Here is a 24932-nt window from a genome sequence, read left to right on the forward strand (position 1 = left end):
ATTACAAGAAGTGACATAAAAATTCATCTGCCTCAAAAATTAATAAAACAGAGTGAATGGGACTTAAAAACATTGCAGTACGAAACACCTTGACACAAACATCTGACTTCAATTATCAATATGAACAAGTGTGATATTTAAACATCGGACGCCAAATATTTAAAAATAATTAATATGAACAGTTTTGTTTAAAATATTTGACTTCACACAACTAATAATGGTGGCACAATATGGCTTTAAAATATTACAACATAAACTGGTAATGATGTGATGTAATAATTTCAAAACCCATTTGACAACAAAACCATTCACCTGAAATAAACTGAATATGTATGCAACTAACTCCACCAACAATTGATTTATGCAAACTTATAAACACACCCAGTTGTACCAAAATGCTATGTATAAGCTAGGAGTTATACGTTGGAGATATATGTTGCACATATTAACCAAATCTGTAAAACACCACAATTTTTCTTTTATATGTTTTTGTTTTGATTTTGTTCTAAACAATTTAATAAACATGGCAACCATGCTTTATGATAAATTTGCTTTATGTCAGATAACTGTAGATAAATAATATATAAAATATATTAAACTTTAAAACAGATCATAAGAGGAAGTTTAAAAACATAAAATGGACCATGGGGAGATAACTCTATTTTTAAGGCAGTGAAATGGCAATATTTACCCATCTAATAGTTTGGGTGTACCAGCCTCGGTGGCATCGTGGTTAAGCCATGGGATATAAGGTTGGTAGGTACAGGGTTCGCAGCCCGGCACCAGCTCCCACCCTGAGCAAGTTTTAACGACTCAATGGGTAGTCTAAGACCACTACACCCTCTTCTCTCTCACTAACCACTAACAAACTAACAATTAACTCATTGTCCTGGACAGACAGTCCAGATAACTGAGATGTGTGCCCAGGACAGCACGCTTGAACCTTAATTAGATATAAGCATAAAAATAAGTTGAAAAGAAAGGAAAGTTAGGGTGTTCATTATGTTTTAAAGTAGAACATGTATTATACACCAAAGAGGTTCTGGTATTGCAGACACAAACTCTGGTGTTAGTAGCTGCTAACCCTGGTGTTCTACCATCCTCTAATGAACACATCACATAGAATATTCCTTTCTATGTTAAGAACCATATACAAAAAATAACAACACCCCAGCACATTATTTAATCAGCAACTATTGGATGTACAAATATGGTAATTGTGACACAAAATTTTGATCTGTGGCAAAAATATTTTATAAGTACTTTGCCAAATATAGGATAACACAAAAAAAGGCTGATAATACCGGTTGGAATTGAATAAAACCATATGGGTTCACGCAGTGGGATTGATGCTACATACCATTGAACATGGGTTGAATGCACTTCTAAAGAACTAGTTCAAAACTATTTAAAAAAATTAAAAACAAAAGTGTCAAGATGACTTCATCCAACTAACTTACATCAACTAATTTTAGTACATCCAATTAAATGATATGGGCTAACATGATTTAACAATAATATTTATTACTAAAATTGTATGGGGTTTATCAACAGGTATTAAATATTTTCTCTAATTTCATTCCATCCAGTTAAGTCTCATGTCAATGTGATCCATGAAAAGTTAAAAATGTCCCTTTTGTTTAAGGTTTTTTTTCCCCAATGCCTATGGTTTAAAAATTATGTGGGAGAGCAATTACCCTGTGACAAATTGACAGTAATTTTAAATTTGTGATAAGGCAAGCAGATTTTCACCCATGTGGAAATCATTTTGTGCAGGCACCCATAAGAGCTACTGCTACCATCAAAGCATAAGGAATGTTTTTATATTGATGACATCTATGAAGGTTATACATGCCTAAATATGATCTAAAAGAAAAGTGAGTTTGTTAACAAGGCTATTTAAAAATATAAAATACAAAACACAAATCATTGCATGGTATCCTTCAGTCAGGTTTTCGGGTTCACGAGTTGTCTAGTTTATTCTCGGAGCCGAACGATCATTAGTCTCGGCTTTTCGAAGCTTGACACTGGCAAACATTGGATTTCTTTGGTGGCTAAAATAACAAGAGAGATGTCAAATGAATACAAAACTAGTGAGTGTCAAAACCTTTACAAAGCGCAAGCTAAAACCAATTAACTGACAATGATTGTATTACTGAAACATATTAAATTATACAAAAGCTAAAACTGGGGAAATAACTTTTATTTTACAAATTATTATAGGTATGAATGAATGAACCAACCAACCAACCAACCAACAAATGAAATGAATATATATATATATATTATATATATATATATATAAAAGCTTTTTTCTTCCTTTTTTCCAAATGTGGAACTCAATGAATGAATGTGATAAGCTTCTTTTTTTTTCTTCAAAATGTTGAATTAAAACCGGATGGTTTGTCTTCCTTTCACGATAATGGCACCAAAACAAATAAATGGAGGGTGGTAATTATTGTGTAAATGTATAACTCAAACTGGCATCAGTTTATCATTTTAAATAAAAGAACCAAAACTGAAACAAGCTCTCTATTTTTTTGACAAACATACAAAATCAAACTGGTTTACTGTTACACCTTTCTGACGTGTGAACTGAAGCTGATAAAGGTTTACATGACCTCAAACCTTTTCAATACAATTACCTGTCATCCTGTCCATAGTCTGTTGGTGGTGGTGGTGGCAGATCCGACACATCGTCCGGGTGGTGCGGGGGTTGAGGCGGGGGAATATTGGGACTGTCTCCTCGATTGCGCAGATCTCTCTCTAGTCCGAGACTATGTGCAGAATTCTGAGACAAAGTGGTGCAAACAGATGAAATATTGTGCATACTCATAGAAATCTGACTCTCAAAAGACCTAGGAATAGGAGGAGGAATAGATGGGGGAGGGTTCTTGGGCAGTGGAGGGGGGATAGGAGAATGTCTTTTCCCATTAGGAATGCGGCCCACAGATTTAGATCGTTTGTTGTCTTTCCTACTCGACTGACTGTGAGACCGAGGTCTCGACTGATGCGTAGGGGTAGCAGACGCGTACTCCATTGACGGGTGGTACGACCGTGTACTTAGTTTACGCTGCAGCTGGGGAGGGTTACATTCTACCTCCACAGGGAGGTAATAGAGGGAGCGCACGCTAGGACTGCGTGACAGGGAGGTAGGGTAAGCTGACGAACTCATTGAATGGGTGGGAGTTTGAGAAAGCGATGTCGGGGTGGATACCGGGGTGACCGATTGTGATGAATATTCTGAATGATCTTGAGCAATGAGAGGTGGTGGGGGAGGTGGCAAGGGAGGAGATGGGGGTGGGTAATTAGGATGTGCAGGAAAAGAATCATGCATGAAATGTTTTCCTGGAGTGAGCATGCTCGGGGATGGCAAAGAATCAGGTCGTCTGTTCCTCATAAGCTACAAGAAATACAAAACACTGGCTTAATAACAGTTAATTCTTATGAACAACTACAACACCCATGCAAATTATTTAATGTAACTTTACTTGAGGGAGGTGAATTTGTTTTCAGCCAAATTGTTAATTAAAATGATAAATACAGGATGAAACTTTTTTATTCAATAAACAAAACTGAATAATTTGTACAAAATAAGTGTAACTGAATGACGGAATAAAATACTGTGTAAGAACACTTTTAATCATTATCTAGACTAATAAAATACTGTGTAAGAACACTTTTAATCATCTAGACTAAAAACATTTATGAGAATTGCAAATAAAAATTTTAAAATCCTAAATCAATGCATTTTTTTATTACTAACCATGAATAGTTTAAAATTAAACCAACAAAAACTTTATTTAGAAATAAAAATTCATGACATAAGATGAGAAGGGTCGGTTAGATTATTTTAAAACATGTTTACAATATCTTATAAATACTTCTGATTGTTAACTGAGATAAATATAATCAAATTCAATTCTTAAAATAGCAAACAAAGAAATAGGATTTTAATTTAAAAGGTTCATATTTATACAAATCATGCTACAAAGGAGGGTATAAAAATGCCCAAACTGTCTCCACAGTATTGTACAAAAAGCCACTTACTAGAGTACGATATTTCCACATACAAAACGAAAATAATTTAAATCACAAAATATAAGCATACAAAACCTGTCAAGAACAATTGCAGGATAAACAAAAACAGATATGAGGAAAGATACAAGCAGGCTGAACAAAACTCAGAAAGTTGAATATCTTTTTTAGAAACGACTGTTTCTGGTGACATATCGGTGTCTCTTGCTATACCATTTACTCATTCAAATTACCCAACAGCCAATCAAAACAACGTAGAATAAATGAGTATAAACTACATGATGTGAAAGATTGCATACGACTGGCCTTAGCAGGGTAGATATGAGTCTTAAGACTGGTGGGTGCTCGGTTCACCAAGAGCGAGTTTAACGACTCGGATGGTAGATATCAGTCTTAAGACTGGTGGGTGCTCGGTTCACCAAGAGCGAGTTTAACGACTCGGATGGTAGATGTCAGTCTTAAGACTGGTGGGTGCTCGGTTCACCAAGAGCGAGTTTAACGACTCAGATGGTAGGTGTCAGTCTTAAGACTGGTGGGTGCTCGGTTCACCAAGAGCAAGTTAAACGACTCAGATGGTAGATATCAGTCTTAAGACTGGTGGGTGCTCGGTTCACCAAGAGCGAGTTTAACGACTCAGATGGTAGATATCAGTCTTAAGACTGGTGGGTGCTCGGTTCACCAAGAGCGAGTTTAACGACTCGGAGAGTAGATATCAGTCTTAAGACTGGTGGGTGCTCGGTTCACCAAGAGCGAGTTTAACGCGTCGGATGGTAGATATCAGTCTTAAGACTGGTGGTGCTCGGTTCACCAAGAGTGAGTTTAACGACTCAGATGGTAGGTGTCAGTCTTAAGACTGGTGGGTGTTCTGTTCACCAAGAGCGAGTTTAACGACTCAGATGATAGGTGTAAGGCCGCAGCACCAACTTTTCTGTTACTAACCACCAACAGATTAACCACTAGTCCACTGTCCTGGACACTGTTCTGGACAGACAGCTCAGAAAGTAAGCTTCAATCTTAACTGGATATATGTTATAAAATAAATACAATGACATGAAAGGTTGGATATATACAGATATTAGGTGATGTAGTGGTTCCCCTGTATTAAACATATTTAACAGGAAATTCGTAAGGTGTGTCCAAGACAGACGTGCTTGAACCTTCAGTGGAGGTACAGTAGGTAATCACGAGTCAAATGGTTGAATAACTGTAATGGGTCAGTGTTATCAGCTCATCTGGGAGCTGGCAGACGTAATGCTGCAATATTGACTTATCTCTCATTAACAGACTCACCATGAAAAATGAGGGTAGTCAAACCCGTAGTCAGTGTTATCACCTCATCTGGGAGATGGGAGATGTAATGCTGCAATACTGACTTCTCTCTCATTAACAGTCTCACCATAAAAAATGAGGGCAGTGATTAAGTGCTCCTCTAACTTATATTAAGGGAGCCAATTAGGATATTGCCATATTGAGCACTGATCCTTTTGTAGTACTATTTTATTAAAATTAATATGCCAAGGGACCTAAAAATTAGTCCTTGGACTGAGAAGAGTGATATGAAGCCAGAGTGATAGCTCACCTAAAACGGTGAGGTTTGCACACACTAACACCTGTCCTGGACAGACAGCTCTGAGAGCAGAGGTGTGTACCCAGAACAGCATGCTTGAACCTTAATTAGATAATAACATGAAATATAATAGATACTACAAGATCAATAAATAAAGGATAGTTTTCATACTGAGAGGAGCAATGAAAAATAGAAAAATATTTAATTAGAATACAGTCAAATATTTTCAATGCATGCTAAAAGTCTATATTATTCTACTCTTAAAGCCGCACACCCTAGTTCCATCCAGCGAAAATAAATTATAATTTAGTTAATCTACAAACCTGCAACACACTTAGATCACGTTTTTATCAAATGGAGTGAAAAAGAAGGTTTTATATCGATAAATACCATGGGAATCCCCATGTCCCAATTGCTTGAAATAATTTTGAAAGTTAGTATTTTGATGTCACCAGTAGATGTCACTCGAAGCACAACAATGCCTACGTCACAACAAATTTCACAGACTTGGGGTGCGTTTCTTTCACCTCTCCTGGACATGTTCCAACTGTTCTGTCCTGGTTGTATCCCCGCTCCAGATATCGTAAGACTTAGCAAAATTATTGGTTTTAAGGGTTTGTAACGTTTTGTATTAAGACACTTACTTGTCTGAACTTTATTGTTACTGAAAATGTTCACGAACTGTGAAGAAAAATCTCACAAATGAACAACAACAAATCGGATGTTGATTGCGCGAACCGTGCACGAGAAAACAAACAGAACCAAAATGATAACGGTCACGTGGTCTACCAATGTCTGTGACATTTAAATGGAAATATCCCCTCTAAAAATAGATTAGACCTTGTCTGCTCAACGGTTTTTTCTCAAACGTGTGTCCGTTTTTAAGAAATACGAAAAAATTATTTTGTGGTATTACAAACACCAGGATTACCAGGATTACCAAAAAACACTTCAGGTGAATGGAAATGTATATTCTAAATAATAAACGGTAAGTAAGTGCAATTTTATTTGTGAAAAAATGGGTTTAATAGCAAAAAACAATGCCGTAATGGTTAACTAGCCGTAACTAGGGTGTGTCCCTTTAAGCTGCTTCAGATTTAACTGAAAACTAAAGTACTGCAGCATGATTATGAGGCCACGAGTGCATACAAATATAATATACTGCTTGTATTAAATTTGATCAAGCATTTTAAGAAGCATTCACCCGATGTTAGTTGGTTATATGACGATGAAGACGCAAATACAATACGATAGTCTGCTGAGAAACAAAGCACAAAGGTAATAAATAAAATGATACAATAGCAAAGTTTAGTATTTAAAACATTACAGATCTGCGCACTTTATATAAGATAAGACACAAACAAGCATAAAAAGATTACATGCAAAACATATATAAAACATCAAACGATGTTAGTAATACACATGCTTCAAACAATATCGAGTTAGTGGAAAACAAAATCCATCTCAGTCCATGAGCATTTCCATTCATCACAATATAATACAGAAGCAAACACCAATGCCGCTGCATTTGGCCAATCAGAAAGCCAGAATTAGTCACATGACAGGTCATCCGGTACTCATTACCTTCTGCCTATCACAAATAGCATCTCACAACATGATACTGAAGCAAAAACAACACCAATGCTGATCATGTGGCTAATCAGAAAGCCAGTGTTAGTCACATGACGCAAATTGACAGCACATCCGGTGCTAGTTACCTGCTGCCTATCATAAATAGCATCAGGCAACGTCTGATAGATTTGCTGTGGTGCTGGGGGAGGAGGCAGTGGATAGGACCCCGGACTATTGCCAACAGGAGCACTATCTGTACTACTGTTGAAGGCAAACGAGTCATCTAACCTAGGTGTGCTCGTCCACTGCTGAAATATTCATAAATAAAGTCAACACTCTTTCTTGATGTTTATCAAACTTACAACTGTGCTGTATACTACGAGATTACTGCTTTAAAACATGTTATACAAGTTATAAAGTATGAAAATATATCAACTATGCATTAGCAATTATAATAATTAATAAACAATGTAATGAATCATGACATACATATTTTGGCACTGAAGGTTTGATGTAATCAGAGGATTAAAATCATGGTAAACATTCAATGTGTATTGTTAATATTTTAAATATTGGAACTCTTGGGAAGACAATATTTTATATGCTTTAATTACTCCTAAAACATTCCTGATAGTTAATCAAATAATTACAATAGCAGTATTGGGTCAACTTGGTATTAACTATAAATATTTCATGCATGGTGTCATGGTTCATTATGTCACTGGACAGAGCTGGATGTTTCAACATTTAACAAGTTTCATTACATGTTAATGGAAATGTAGAAAAATAAAAGTGGAGAGGGAGGGCATTGTTTTCTTGCTAAAATACATAATAATAGAATACAACAGTTACTGCAATATATATTTATCATGAAATATGTATAGGAATACACATAGGAACACATATACACACACACACACACACACACACGCACCCCCACACACACACATACATGCACCCCACACACATACATGCACCCCCACACACACATGCACCCCCCCACACACACATACATGAACCCCCACACACACACACATACATGCACCCCCCCCCACACACACACACATGCACACACACACATACATGCACACACACACCACACACACTCCACAAACACGCACACCCACAAACACCCACACCACAAACACATACCACACATACATGCACACACACCACACACACCCACAAACCCCACACACACCATTACACACACAAACACACACACACAAACACTAGCTTTAAACCAATACTGTTAATCTTGCTTAACAAAATAAAAACAAATATATACTGGCTAATTAGATTATGTTGAATATAAAAAATAAAATTTAATGATTTATGTTTTGTTCACATAAGACTACAACAACAGATCACAGGTTGACATGATTAACAATGCAATATTAAAGAGTTCTGAGAACCCACCTGTCCTGGATGCACCAGCCTCATTCCTGAACCCTCGTAGAGCGAGCGGGGGCGGCGGTTACTGCCTGCCACGTCTGTGTCAAATGAGTAGACGCTGTTGTCAGATCGGGCATCAATCAGGTCACCGATACTCTTAGCACGATGGTGGAGTCTGAAAAACAAACAATATGAGAGAAATATACTGATATGAGCTCATTAGTTATTTGTTCAATTCAAAGTAAATACAGTTAAGAGGTCACCGATACTCTTAGCACGATGGTGGAGTCTGAAAAACAAACTATATGAGAGAAATATACTGATATGAGCTCATTAGTTATTTGTTCAATTCAAAGTAAATACAGTTAAGAGGTCACCGATACTCTTAGCATGATGGTGGAGTCTGAAAACAAATGATATGAGAAAAATATACTGATATGAGCTTATTAGTTACTTGTTTAATTCAAAGAAAATTATGCTACTTAAGGACTATTTCTTGACCTCGAAATACCTGGGTTAAGGAAGGAAACGTTTTATTTAACGACACACTCAACACATTTTATTTACGGTTATATGGCGTCAGACATATGGTTAAGGACCACACAAATATTGAGGGGGCTTCACAGGCTACTCTTTTCGATTAGCAGCAAGAGATCTTTTATATGCACCATCCCACAGACAGGAGAGCACATACTACAGCCTTTGATGTACCAGTCGTCGTGCACAGGCTGGAGCGAGAAATAGCCCAATGGGCTCACCTGGGTTAAGATGCCGATATTTTTCTGTATCATAAGATTGTTAAAGTTAAAAGTTAGAGTTTGTTTTGTTTCACTAGAGCACATTGATTTATTAATTATATATTGGTGATATGATGTCAAACATTTAGTAATTCTCGAGAAGTCTTAGAAAAAACCCACTATGCTGTTCCATTAGCAGAAAGGTTTTATATGCATTTTCCCAGATAAGACAGCACATACCAGAGCCTTTGATATACCAGTTGTGGAGCACTGGTTAGAATGGTTCGAACCTATGATGAAGGCGCCTCCGACAAGCACTCTGCCGACTAAATTAGTTCCCGCCCCTCATATCATCGCATAATACATGCTACAATGATGGGCAACAATTTGTAACTTGAGTATTTAATTAAATAGTAAAACAGAGAAATATATAAATAAGGAAATTGACAATTTTTTTTTTTTATAACATCAGTTCCCTTCTTAATAAGGGAAATCTCTACGACAATAATAAGCATCCTTCTTTCCTAGGGCAGGATGCAGCTCAGTGTCCTTCGAGTACAGATAATTATGTCTCGTACCCTTGTGGCTGGCTCACATCAAGATCACTGGCTTCAGAGTCCTCCGTGAAAGACAGCGGAAACCATCCATATCTGAAACAAGAAACCAGCACAGTTATTATCACATGACCAGGGCCGTGTTCCACGAAGCGATCTTAGCTGACATATGCACTTAAGGTGATCTTAGCGCTAAGATCGCTTTGTGGAATGGGGCCCAGAACAGAAAGCTTTTCATTGGCTGTTGGGATATTAGAACCAGTCTAATGGAATAGGATTAAATGCCAAAGGTTAGAGGTCAGGATAAGGATGAAAAGAAAATCAGAATTCTGTACACATACATGGATTCTTATCCTTTAATGATAATTAGTAACTATAACTGTATTATAGAATACTGTATTATTGAAATTTAGCCTTAAGACTTCTACTTAAAAGTCCATTTGGTAATTTTCAAGGATCATGTTTTTCTCACTTCCATTTATTTTGTAATACACTGTTACAAATAACAGTGGAGAAATCATCCTGAAAACTGCCCATTTATGGCAAGTTATACATTTTCAAGTAAACTACATTAACAACTACAAGTAATAAATATTGTAGAATAGTAATTTATATGAACAAATAACAATAATGATGACCTACTCCAAATGGTTAAATAACGAAAATATTCTCAACCAAATGTTAACCGACTCACTTTCCATTCCTTGCGTTGTATCCATACTGCCATCCGTCAGCCTTCTCCCCAATCAGTGTGATCATGTCCCCGTCAGCAAACGTCAGCTGGTTATCGCTCGAACCCATATGGGAATATATCGCTCGGACACACTGACCCTGTGGTGGACCCTGCAGGGGACCATGGAGCCCTGGGGGACCTGTGGGTGCTTTTCTCGGCAGGGTTTTGCCTGGAAATATTAATAAAAAATTAAAACAAACAAGCAAAACTAGCATTGGAAATCAAGTAGATGGGAAATGACAGACATAAATTTGGTTTACACACAATCAGCATTTTGAGGGTCATTGTCTGCCTTTGAGTCTTGAGTCAAGGGTCTAAGTCTCAGTATTGAATTCAGGTCTAAGTTTGAGCTTTGAGTCTTAAGTTCAAGCTTAAAGTTAAAGTTTGTTTTGTTTAATGACACCACTAGAGCACATTAATATATTAACCATCGGTTATTGAATGTCAAACATTTAGTAGTCTTAGAGAGGAAATCTGCTCTATTTTTCCATTAGTAGCAGCATGCATCAGACAGAACAGCACATACCACAGCCTTTGATATACCAGTCTTGGTTCACTGGCTGGAACTAGAAATAGCCCAATGGGCCCACTGATAGGGATCGATCCCAGACTGACCACGCATCAGGCGAGCGCTTTACCACTGGGCTATGTCCCTCCCCATTTAAGCTCTTAGTTTGAGTCTTAAGTCCAGGCTCTAATTTTGAGATTTTGAGTTCATACTAAAAATTTAAATAATCACAGGCTACAAAGACTTACTCTGTCCAATGAGAACTGCAGCGGGTACAGCATAGTCTCCCTTTGATGAGTAGTGCATCATCTCGGCCTGCTCGGTGGTCAGCCTGCGGGCCGGACTACTGTAGGTAGAAACCTGGCTTGCATAGCCATAGCCATTGTGATGTCGGTACGGGTCCGGGGAACTCATCGACATCTCACACCTATCATCCTGGACAAACACGAAAATATCATCAGAACAGAGGTGAAGATAAGGATATATATAAAAAGCGAAAAAAGAAAAAGAAAAAAAATCTAATCTGTAGCAGGGCTCAAAACTCGCCAAAAACTATGGTGGCCCAAAAAATAATAATAGATGTTGGCAAATTATGGTAAGTGAACCACAAACCACGAGCAAGATTTTAATGTGGAATAAATATATGTAATACAAATATTAACAGTTGCTCATATGTTATAGCTCTAGAGAAGATCGACCAAATAATATTATTTGGACGACTAACGCCATTATTTTTTAATATTTAAGTCACCCAAATGGGACATTGGTTGCATTTGGCGATTGAGCCCTGCTATAGTATGCTTATATACATTTCAACCACACTAAGAAATGGAATTATTATTCAGAAACACCTCAGTATACTGTTTTATCAATGGCTATTAGGTTTCAAGCATACGGTACTTGTAACACATAGTCAAAATTTTGGAAAAGAAACACACTACTATCTTCTAGGTTATTCTTTTCAATCAGTAGCAAGATTTCTTCTACAGGAACTTCACCATGGCCAGGGTTTGACCAATCACTAGCCCTCTGTCCCGGCTGGTGAATTCTCGTCTGGGCTAGTGGAAGTTATCAGCTGTATTACTCAAATACAGAGGGCACTAGCCAAAGCTTCTGTGAGGGCTAGTGACTTTCGCAAACTCTGCTATGGCATTTATCATTTCTTTTTAAAATATCCCATATGAAAAGCATTGATTACATGGGCAAATCCCAGTGTATGTATCTACTAAGAGGTGCTATAGCACAGAATTAAATTTCATTCATTAATATTTTCTGAAATCATCAAAACAAAAGGAAACATAAGGCAATATCTGTTGTATAGATACATGTATGCCTGGGGCTACTTACGATTGGTCGAAGGAAGCCGTCTGCTGCCCTGGGAAGGATGTGAGGCTGACAGCTCATCTGCTTCCACTCAGACAGACTGGGCATCAACATGTCAAAACCCTGAACAGGAAAAACTAAACTCTGTATTAAAGTCTCAGGTGTATGGATGGCTGTCATTGCTCTGAAAACAATATACTATGCCTACCCTCAGTCACACTGATTATTTCTTAATGTGAAATTCAATCTGATAGTCATCCCTAGTGGCCATTACTGAGGTCATTAAGTTCAAATTATTCTATTACATTTGGACATAAATTGCTACAATTACACATGATCTATTATGCTTGTAATTTAAAGGTGAAGTATTCTTTAAAAATTATTGTTAATTTTGCATTTTATAATTGGTAATAATTATTTTATCAAGTTATATGATGTCATTTTTTTTCCAAACAAGAATACCTTTTCTACTATTTCTATTGCCAGAATAACCCAGATAGCATCAGTACATTTGCCCAACATTGATTTTGGTCAAAACAGTCACAGCAGAAATGTCCTGCTAGACCAACGTTGATTAATGATGTGCTACCATGTGAGCATTGTTAGCATGAGAGATGGCCCAGTGGATAAACAACATCAGTAACAAACCACCAGTGAGCCAACACTGGCAGCCCTGTCATGGACAGAACTCTTTGGCAAAGTCAGAGGTTGTGCCCATGATAGGCATGCTTGAACAGTTCTCTGATGGAAGCATGCCAAAAATAACCCACACCCACACCCCACAATAACAGCATGATCAGAACGATGGCAGAACACCACTGAAACCACCGATTGTCCACCAGTGGCCCGCTGGCAGCATGATCAGAACGATGGCGGAACAACACTGAAACCACTGATTGTCCACCAGTGGCCCGCTGGCAGCACGACCAGAACGATGGCGGAACACCACTGAAACCATTGATTGTCCACCAGTGGTCCGCTGGCGGAACACCACTGAAACCACTGATTGTCCACCAGTGGTCTGCTGGCGGAACACCACTGAAACCACTGATTGTCCACCAGTGGGCCGCTGGCAGCATGACCAGAACGATGGCGGAACAACACTGAAACCACTGATTGTCCACCAGTGGCCCGCTGGCAGTATGACCAGAACGATGGCGGAACACCACTGAAACCATTGATTGTCCACCAGTGGCCCGCTGGCAGCACGACCAGAACGATGGCGGAACACCACTGAAACCACTGATTGTCCACCAGTGGCCCGCTGGCAGCACGACCAGAACGATGGCGGAACACCACTGAAACCATTGATTGTCCACCAGTGGTCCGCTGGCGGAACACCACTGAAACCACTGATTGTCCACCAGTGGTCTGCTGGCGGAACACCACTGAAACCACCGATTGTCCACCAGTGGTCCGCTGGCAGCATGATCAGAACGATGGCGGAACACCACTGAAACCATTGATTGTCCACCAGTGGTCCGCTGGCAGCATGACCAGAACGATGGCAGAACACCACTGAAACCATTGATTGTCCACCAGTGGTCCGCTGGCAGCATGACCAGAACGATGGCGGAACACCACTGAAACCATTGATTGTCCACCAGTGGTCCGCTGGCAGCATGACCAGAACGATGGCGGAACAACACTGAAACCATTGATTGTCCACCAGTGGTCCGCTGGCAGCATGACCAGAACGATGGCGGAACAACACTGAAACCATTGATTGTCCACCAGTGGTCCGCTGGCAGCATGATCAGAACGATGGCGGAACACCACTGAAACCATTGATTGTCCACCAGTGGTCCGCTGGCAGCATGATCAGAACGATGGCGGAACAACACTGAAACCATTGATTGTCCACCAGTGGTCCGCTGGCAGCATGACCAGAACGATGGCGGAACAACACTGAAACCATTGATTGTCCACCAGTGGTCCGCTGGCAGCATGATCAGAACGATGGCGGAACAACACTGAAACCATTGATTGTCCACCAGTGGTCCGCTGGCAGCATGATCAGAACGATGGCGGAACAACACTGAAACCATTGATTGTCCACCAGTGGTCCGCTGGCAGCATGATCAGAACGATGGCGGAACACCACTGAAACCATTGATTGTCCACCAGTGGTCCGCTGGCAGCATGACCAGAACGATGGCGGAACAACACTGAAACCATTGATTGTCCACCAGTGGTCCGCTGGCAGCATGATCAGAACGATGGCGGAACAACACTGAAACCACTGATTGTCCACCAGTGGTCCGCTGGCAGCATGATCAGAACGATGGCGGAACACCACTGAAACCATTGATTGTCCACCAGTGGTCCGCTGGCAGCATGACCAGAACGATGGCGGAACACCAGCATGACCAGAACGATGGCGGAACACCTAAACTGAAACCATTGATTGTCCACCAGTGGCCGGCTGGCAGCATGACCAGAACTATGGCGGAACACCACTGAAACCATTGATTGTCCACCAGTGGTCCGCTGGCAGCATGACCAGAACGATGGCTAAACAACACTGAAACCATTGATTGTCCACCAGTGGTCCGCTGGCAGCATGACCAGAACGATGGCGGAACACCACCGAAACCATTGATTGTCCACCAGTGGCCCGCTGGCAGCATGACCAGAACGATGGCTAAACAACACTGAAACCACTGATTGTCCACCAGTGGCCCGCTGGCAGTATGACCAGAACGATGGCGGAACAACACTGAAACCATTGATTGTCCACCAGTGGTCCGCTGGCAGAATGACCAGAACGATGGCGGAACACCACTGAAACCATTGATTGTCCACCAGTGGTCCGCTGGCAGTATGACCAGAACGATGGCGGAACAACACTGAAACCACTGATTGTCCACCAGTGGCCCGCTGGCAGCATGACCAGAACGATGGCGGAACACCACTGAAACCATTGATTGTCCACCAGTGGTCCGCTGGCAGCATGATCAGAACGATGGCGGAACACCACTGAAACCATTGATTGTCCACCAGTGGTCCGCTGGCAGCATGATCAGAACGATGGCGGAACAACACTGAAACCATTGATTGTCCACCAGTGGTCCGCTGGCAGCATGATCAGAACGATGGCGGAACAACACTGAAACCATTGATTGTCCACCAGTGGCCGGCTGGCAGCATGACCAGAACGATGGCTAAACAACACTGAAACCACTGATTGTCCACCAGTGGCCCGCTGGCAGTATGATCAGAACGATGGCGGAACAACACTGAAACCATTGATTGTCCACCAGTGGCCCGCTGGCAGCATAACCAGAACGATGGCGGAACACCACTGAAACCATTGATTATCCACCAGTGGTCCGCTGGCAGCATGATCAGAACGATGGCGGAACACCACTGAAACCATTGATTGTCCACCAGTGGTCCGCTGGCAGCATGACCAGAACGATGGCGGAACACCACTGAAACCATTGATTGTCCACCAGTGGTCCGCTGGCAGCATGATCAGAACGATGGCGGAACAACACTGAAACCATTGATTGTCCACCAGTGGTCCGCTGGCAGCATGACCAGAACGATGGCGGAACACCACTGAAACCATTGATTGTCCACCAGTGGTCCGCTGGCAGCATGACCAGAACGATGGCGGAACACCACTGAAACCATTGATTGTCCACCAGTGGTCCGCTGGCAGCATGATCAGAACGATGGCGGAACAACACTGAAACCATTGATTGTCCACCAGTGGTCCGCTGGCAGCATGACCAGAACGATGGCGGAACAACACTGAAACCATTGATTGTCCACCAGTGGTCCGCTGGCAGCATGATCAGAACGATGGAGGAACAACACTGAAACCATTGATTGTCCACCAGTGGTCCACTGGCAGCATGATCAGAACGATGGCGGAACAACACTGAAACCATTGATTGTCCACCAGTGGTCCGCTGGCAGCATGATCAGAACGATGGCGGAACAACACTGAAACCATTGATTGTCCACCAGTGGTCCGCTGGCAGCATGATCAGAACGATGGCGGAACAACACTGAAACCATTGATTGTCCACCAGTGGTCCGCTGGCAGCATGACCAGAACGATGGCGGAACAACACTGAAACCATTGATTGTCCACCAGTGGTCCGCTGGCAGCATGATCAGAACGATGGCGGAACAACACTGAAACCACTGATTGTCCACCAGTGGTCCGCTGGCAGCATGATCAGAACAATGGCGGAACACCACTGAAACCATTGATTGTCCACCAGTGGTCCGCTGGCAGCATGACCAGAACGATGGCGGAACACCACTGAAACCATTGATTGTCCACCAGTGGCCGGCTGGCAGCATGACCAGAACTATGGCGGAACACCACTGAAACCATTGATTGTCCACCAGTGGTCCGCTGGCAGCATGACCAGAACGATGGCTAAACAACACTGAAACCATTGATTGTCCACCAGTGGTCCGCTGGCAGCATGACCAGAACGATGGCGGAACACCACCGAAACCATTGATTGTCCACCAGTGGCCCGCTGGCAGCATGACCAGAACGATGGCTAAACAACACTGAAGCCACTGATTGTCCACCAGTGGCCCGCTGGCAGTATGACCAGAACGATGGCGGAACACCACTGAAACCATTGATTGTCCACCAGTGGTCCGCTGGCAGCATGACCAGAACGATGGCGGAACACCACTGAAACCATTGATTGTCCACCAGTGGTCCGCTGGCAGCATGATCAGAACGATGGCGGAACACCACTTAAACCATTGATTGTCCACCAGTGGCCCGCTGGCAGTATGATCAGAACGATGGCTAAACAACACTGAAACCACTGATTGTCCACCAGTGGCCCGCTGGCAGTATGATCAGAACGATGGCGGAACAACACTGAAACCATTGATTGTCCACCAGTGGCCCGCTGGCAGCATGACCAGAACGATGGCGGAACACCACTGAAACCATTGATTGTCCACCAGTGGTCCGCTGGCAGCATGATCAGAACGATGGCGGAACACCACTGAAACCATTGATTGTCCACCAGTGGTCCGCTGGCAGCATGATCAGAACGATGGCGGAACACCACTTAAACCATTGATTGTCCACCAGTGGTCCGCTGGCAGCATGACCAGAACGATGGCGGAACACCACTGAAACCATTGATTGTCCACCATTGGTCCGCTGGCAGCATGACCAGAACGATGGCGGAACACCACTGAAACCATTGATTGTCCACCAGTGGTCCGCTGGCAGCATGACCAGAACGATGGCGGAACACCACTGAAACCATTGATTGTCCACCAGTGGTCCGCTGGCAGCATGACCAGAACGATGGCGGAACACCACTGAAACCATTGGTTGTCCACCAGTGGTCCGCTGGCAGCATGACCAGAACGATGGCGGAACAACACTGAAACCATTGATTGTCCACCAGTGGTCCGCTGGCAGCATGACCAGAACGATGGCGGAACACCACTGAAACCATTTATTGTCCACCAGTGGTCCGCTGGCAGCATGACCAGAACGATGGCTAAACAACACTGAAACCACTGATTGTCCACCAGTGGCCCGCTGGCAGTATGACCAGAACGATGGCGGAACAACACTGAAACCATTGATTGTCCACCAGTGGTCCGCTGGCAGCATGATCAGAACGATGGCGGAACACCACTGAAACCATTGATTGTCCACCAGTGGTCCGCTGGCAGCATGACCAGAACGATGGCGGAACACCACTGAAACCATTGATTGTCCACCAGTGGTCCGCTGGCAGCATGACCAGAACGATGGCGGAACAACACTGAAACCATTGATTTTCCACCAGTGGTCCGCTGGCAGCATGACCAGAACGATGGCGGAACACCATTGATTGTCCACCAGTGGTCCGCTGGCAGCATGACCAGAACGATGGCGGAACACCACTGAAACCACTGATTGTCCACCAGTGGTCCGCTGGCAGCATGATCAGAACAATGGCGGAACACCACTGAAACCATTGATTGTCCACCAGTGGTCCGCTGGCAGCATGACCAGAACGATGGCGGAACACCACTGAAACCATTGATTGTCCACCAGTGGTCCGCTGGCAGCATGACCAGAACGATGGCGGAACAACACTGAAACCATTGATTGTCCACCAGTGGTCCGCTGGCAGCATGACCAGAACGATGGCGGAACACCACTGAAACCATTGATTGTCCACCAGTGGTCCGCTGGCAGCATGACCAGAACAATGGCTAAACAACACTGAAACCATTGATTGTCCACCAGTGGCCGGCTGGCAGCATGACCAGAACTATGGCGGAACACCACTGAAACCATTGATTGTCCACCAGTGGTCCGCTGGCAGCATGATCAGAACGATGGCGGAACACCACTGAAACCATTGATTGTCCACCATTGGTCCGCTGGCAGCATGACCAGAACGATGGCGGAACACCACTGAAACCATTGATTGTCCACCAGTGGTCCGCTGGCAGCATGACCAGAACGATGGCGGAACAACACTGAAACCATTGATTGTCCACCAGTGGTCCGCTGGCAGCATGACCAGAACGATGGCGGAACACCACTGAAACCATTGATTGTCCACCAGTGGTCCGCTGGCAGCATGACCAGAACGATGGCTAAACAACACTGAAACCACTGATTGTCCACCAGTGGCCCGCTGGCAGTATGACCAGAACGATGGCGGAACACCACTGAAACCATTGATTGTCCACCAGTGGTCCGCTGGCAGCATGATCAGAACGATGGCGGAACACCACTGAAACCATTGATTGTCCACCAGTGGTCCGCTGGCAGCATGACCAGAACGATGGCGGAACACCACTGAAACCATTGATTGTCCACCAGTGGTCCGCTGGCAGCATGACCAGAACGATGGCGGAACAACACTGAAACCATTGATTGTCCACCAGTGGTCCGCTGGCAGCATGACCAGAACGATAGCGGAACACCACTGAAACCATTGATTGTCCACCAGTGGTCCGCTGGCAGCATGACCAGAACGATGGCGGAACACCACTGAAACCATTGATTGTCCACCAGTGGCCGGCTGGCAGCATGACCAGAACTATGGCGGAACACCACTGAAACCATTGATTGTCCACCAGTGGTCCGCTGGCAGCATGATCAGAACGATGGCGGAACACCACTGAAACCATTGATTGTCCACCATTGGTCCGCTGGCAGCATGATCAGAACGATGGCGGAACACCACTGAAACCACTGATTGTTCACCAGTGGTCCGCTGGCAGCATGATCAGAACGATGGCGGAACACCACTGAAACAACCGATTGTCCACCAGTGGCCCACTGGCAGCATGATCAGAACAATGATGCTACATGAACACAACATTCCATGTTCACTTCAAATGACAGCTTCCAGGGTTAATTTGCAAAATTCCAAATCATACTGAATTATAAATGTTTCGTAAGACATGATTGCATGCACTTCCATTCCTCACAAAATATATATCCATAAATAAAAAACCAAAAACAAACAAATTAAGTATATATGGTGTCTAAAAGATTGAAAATGACAGCTACTTCTAGACTAAGAATAAAACACTATTTTTGATAGGTAAAATAAATCCCTTAAAATTCAGATCACCTCGCAACAGCAATTATAATATACACTATCAAATAATAACAGTATACATGTATATGGTATATACTCAATAATAATAAATAAATTTTGCAATAGCTTTTTGCAGCAGCAGCTGGTGACTGTAAATATCGAGGGCTGAAACAATGCTTGACTTGTGAAAATTAAAAAATAATACAGTTCATCCTAATACTATCCACTCCAACACCTACGATCATAGAGGAAATTGCAGTAGCAAAAGCTATCATAAGACTGAGTTGTAGTGTGAGAATTGTTATGGTTTTAGTTGCAAACTACATGTCATGAACTAGCTGGCTGATTAGAACTGGTACTGGGCCATTTCATATACTGACTACATGTCTCCATTTTGTCCTGTCTGGAATACTCGGTTTATTGCAAAATAAATTAAAACCAAAACAATGATTGAATCTTGTTTAAAGCAGTTACAATTCCTAGGCCAAGTGTACATATAAATGATCTGCAGCAAGTATTCTGAGAGTAATGCTAAAGCAATATATGTTCCCCACAAGACGCCATAAATCTGCTAAGTTCAAGGGCCATAACTCATAAACATGGATAAATACCTTTTTTTAATAAATACCAGGGCTAGCTCTGACACTCGCCAAATTCGCCAATTGCAAATTTTAAAAACAACTAGCAAAATAATTTTATGAAATAATTGATATTTTGTTAGAAAATATCTGGGTTTCTGCAATTTTTGAAGTTTATTAGATAATTTGGCAAAATTTTTGCTCACCCAGAGCTAGTCCTGAATCCTCATGAAATTCAAACTTGATCTGTAACTCTACATTATAACAGTATAGACATAATTTCAACTCAATATCTTCAGACATTGTGCTAATAAAAATTCCAAAATCTAAGTTCAACAGATGGTCAGAAGGACAGAGATGAAACATACAGTCGCCTCCAGTTGGACCGGTAGGGGACTAGTAAACAGAGTGTTCTGGGTGGAGCAAAACGGAGACCGTATATAAAATGGCCCTACTATTACCTATGACTAACAATGTCCTATAACCAGTTAAAGCTGCAGTCTCCAGTAAATGTTTAACATTCAAAATAGATTGCATCATTTAATTTTCATCCTGTGATGCGCCATTCTTTGATTTTGTTCGGCTGTTACCTCCAATCTACATCATATGTAAAAACAGTATTTGCTTTGAAAAGGCAAGAAATGTTTACATGTTTTGTGATCCCATGTATTAAGAATGTATAATAAGACACGTTATTTGTTACATCACTAACAACTAACAAGTAAATATTACACACACACCAGTAATAGAATGGGGTTGTGAGACTGCAGCGGTAAGCAACTGTTAAAGATTAAACACTGGTAGTATCATCATGTCATTAATGATTTAGACCAACCTTAAAAACACACTTGGTTTACTGTAACTACACTCTATATTTTAGCAGTCTTGTATTTTATAATTTATGTTTTGTAAATTGTACCTTTGCCAATAAAAAAGAAAAATAAAGAATTAAAAAATATAGATATTGAGAGAGGAAAAAAATATAGATATATTTTAGCAGTCAGTTGGGTTGGGGTTTTTGGATTATTATTTTTTAATAGCATATTAAAAATAAAATACTAGAAAGCATTTATAGCTGAAACAATAGCACATTTTCTATGAGATAGCAGTTGCAGCAAAAAAAATTGTATAACGGTTGGTCTAAAAAAACTAAAAATAATTATTTTATTTAAGACTGAAAAAAGTTATAAAATTAGAATCATTAACACAAATATAACTAATTACGATAATCATTAACATTTTGAAAACAATCATTAATCGACATCTCCAAAATACTGCAAACCAGAACAATAATGTGTTAGTTAATAACAGAGAACAGGATAAGAAATGATACACGTTCAAGATTATACCGTATGTTGATAATGCATTAAAAAAATATGCTACATAAACATGAGATTAAAATTAATATGCATGAAGATTTTTGTTTAACCTCCTACTCTGTCTTCCTCTAAGTGAATACTAATGAGAATACTATATACAAGAAACAGAGTTGTTAGACAACAGAAATGTGCACATAAATAATGATATTATAATGCAAATATTCTATGTTAATATTATAGGTATGCAGTATGACACGGACTATTTATACAAAATATAACTGAATAAGAACTGTTTTAACAGTAGCATACCAACTGGGTGTATCTGAAAGAAAAAACATAACTATATCTGAAATGAAAAACTGATATCTTAAAATGGTTATACCCATTGAATAATATATAAAACTTTTAATACATGTTTCATCTGCTTTCCATGACTAACCATGACTGTCAATGATGTTCTAAAAGTATTTTCATTGATTTGTTTTTGGATCTTCAGGGATTTTTTTATTTCATGGACATAATTTAATATGTAATGATTTGATGCAAAGTGACATCTTGCCTAAATAGAAAATATTAATTCTCAGCACTTTTTTTTCCGTAAAGGTATACTGTCACAGATTTAAGGACCTTATTTCTCTAAAAATTAATAATAAATCAAAATTACATTAATGTTTACAGACCAAATCTAGCTATTGCATCACTTTAACTACACCATGATGGAGTGAAATCCATGTCAACCCTCTCAGCAATGTTAGTTTTTTAATTATGGACCACTGCCATAATTCAATGATTTTTACAAAATATCATTAATAAGTGGAGTATGGTGGTTACGTAGATGGTTGAATAAAGTACATTTAGGGACAAATCAAATATATATATTTTTTGGTAATACTTTGTTAGGCCATGTAATAGGTCAGTGGTCTGTGACAATATGCCTTTAACTGCCCATAATGCAATTCAAAATTCCAAACCTGAAAAACTTCATAAATATTACTCACAAATCCCTCAACACATCCATTAGGCCATAATGAAATAAATCATAGATTTTCATCCCAATTTTTTTTGATGAAATTGTTATATTTTCATTAAAACTTTCACTATCGTCTCACATCATCTTTTTTTTAAAGTATTTTAATAGGCTCTGTATTTCCTTCCACCAGTCATAATCCAAACCTGGAAATGAAAGATTATTAATGACACCCCAAGACATTACCGGGTATTAGTTACATCCCCTCACAACATTCAAACGTCAGTTTTCAGATATTAAACATTCACTAGAAAATCACTAAAACATAGCTTATCCCTTTACTGGACCAGGTATAACAAGCTGCTATAAGAAAAAATTCACTCGTTAAATTCTCTCTTTAAACACATGGAATCTTACCCGTTTGCAGTAGGTTGCCTGGAACATACAGAGTGACGACAGTCTATCTAGCAGATAGCAGTAGTATTTCCGTTCTTCCAACAATGCCTGTCAAATAATAATCACCTACAAATGTATATCAGTTAGCAACAAACAGGTGGGCAGGTAACTGGCAATCTTAAAACTGGCAAACAATAAAAAAAAGGGCAACATTAAAATTTACATACTATGAAATCCTTTACTTTTGTGGGCTTAGATTTTTGTGGTTTTGTTAAAATACATATTTTGCTGGGTACTTAAATATGTAGATCGAAAAGGTAGTATTATAAATTTGTATTATACATGTATGATTATATTTTGATTGTTTATTAAATCCACTGACACCTCTGGTCCACGATTAACATGAAAATTAGACAACCACAAACAAAAGTGGTTTCACAGTAAAAGTAACTTAAATTTTACAAATTAAAATACAATGCAATGTCTATAAGTATTTTATTTTTAATAATATACAACACTCACCAGTTTTAATCCTTGGATACGGAACTCATCTAGTTTCTCTTTGCATCTTGTAACAGCTCTGACATACTGAAACAGAATATTTTAACAAAATGTTATAATAAATAACTTATTAATAAAATAACTTCCTGTTTCTTGAAATATAATGCTTTATAAAGGTTTATCTTATCAGTTCTACAGAATTCTGGTTTATATGGTGCAGCACAAGTTGTAAAAAGAAATAAAATAACTTCTACTCATTACCTGGGACTCTTTCTGCTCATCAAATGTTCTCTTTGATTTGCTTTTCTTTTGAAACTTTCTCAGGGCTTCGTGTGACTTGATGTATGGGGACACAAACCCCTTGTGTCCATGCAGGTACTTCCTGTGTTCCGCCTGAAATAAAAAGTATTAAACTTAAAATACACGTGGGTGTAGATAAAACTGTATGAAAAGACAAACTGAAGAAAACTTGAGTACAAACTACAGTAGCTACTGTGCTCTATTAAGAGTGTGCCGGACTTTAGCACTAGAGGTTTCTGTTAGGATTAACTTACCTCATGCTTACCGTAGTCTATATCAGTCTACACAAGTTACCTGATGACCAATCCAGCCTGGGTGTCCCTAACAGGTGAAACTCAGCATGTTAAGAGTAGAACTCAAGTGGATACTAGTCAGGGTTTCTGCCAGAGGGTAAAACGGGTATGGCGACATACCCAAATGTTTTGGCAGATTAAAATTTTTAAAGTTACTTTTTCACAAAATTAATTACTCTATCATTACTATATGATTTTCTTAACCCTAACCCTGTTGACTGCTGTGGTTGCATTCAATTCCATAGTGCCATACCCAAAAATTTCTTTCTGGCAGAAACACTGCTAATATAGTTTTAAACTATTAAAAACATTTCTATGTAGGTGAAAAAAAAGACAGGTCTTCATTTTATACATAAATTCACATTTATGATAAATAAGTTGAACATTTTTAACTTAATAACTAAATCATTTGATTACTAAGAGAAAAACGGCCATACTAACTGTAGCATTTTTGAAGTCATTATCCAGCCTGTTTTCTAATGGGATGATTAACTCGGAAAAAACTGCACGAGTCTGTAACAAACAAAAAATACACATAAAATAATTAAAATCAAATATTAATTGCAACTAAACTGATCTATAGAATTAATGTACA

General features: G+C 40.4%; 1 protein-coding gene across 4 annotated transcripts in view; it reads right to left on the reverse strand.

Moving 5' to 3' along the window:
* Positions 1-926: 926 nt before the first annotated feature.
* Positions 927-24932, reverse strand: part of LOC121378192 (brain-specific angiogenesis inhibitor 1-associated protein 2-like protein 2) — a 28461-nt gene continuing 4455 nt past the window's right edge. Inside the window, exons 5-16 of one of the 4 annotated variants that reach the window (XM_041506264.1) lie at positions 24779-24850; positions 24006-24137; positions 23766-23831; positions 23265-23351; positions 12452-12550; positions 11353-11539; positions 10558-10765; positions 9888-9959; positions 8597-8747; positions 7324-7482; positions 2646-3403; positions 927-2054 (exon numbers count right to left, since the gene is read on the reverse strand). In XM_041506264.1, the coding sequence (XP_041362198.1) occupies positions 1973-2054; positions 2646-3403; positions 7324-7482; positions 8597-8747; positions 9888-9959; positions 10558-10765; positions 11353-11539; positions 12452-12550; positions 23265-23351; positions 23766-23831; positions 24006-24137; positions 24779-24850 (2073 nt within the window). In that variant the 3' untranslated portion in view covers positions 927-1972. Of the gene's footprint in view, positions 2055-2645; positions 3404-7323; positions 7486-8596; positions 8748-9887; positions 9960-10557; positions 10766-11352; positions 11540-12451; positions 12551-23264; positions 23352-23765; positions 23832-24005; positions 24138-24778; positions 24851-24932 lie in introns of all 4 variants that reach the window. The other 3 variants (XM_041506265.1, XM_041506263.1, XM_041506266.1) reach the window with 3 other exon arrangements.

This window comes from Gigantopelta aegis, chromosome 8 (assembly GCF_016097555.1).
Source record: "Gigantopelta aegis isolate Gae_Host chromosome 8, Gae_host_genome, whole genome shotgun sequence".
NCBI classification, from domain to species: domain Eukaryota; kingdom Metazoa; phylum Mollusca; class Gastropoda; order Neomphalida; family Peltospiridae; genus Gigantopelta; species Gigantopelta aegis.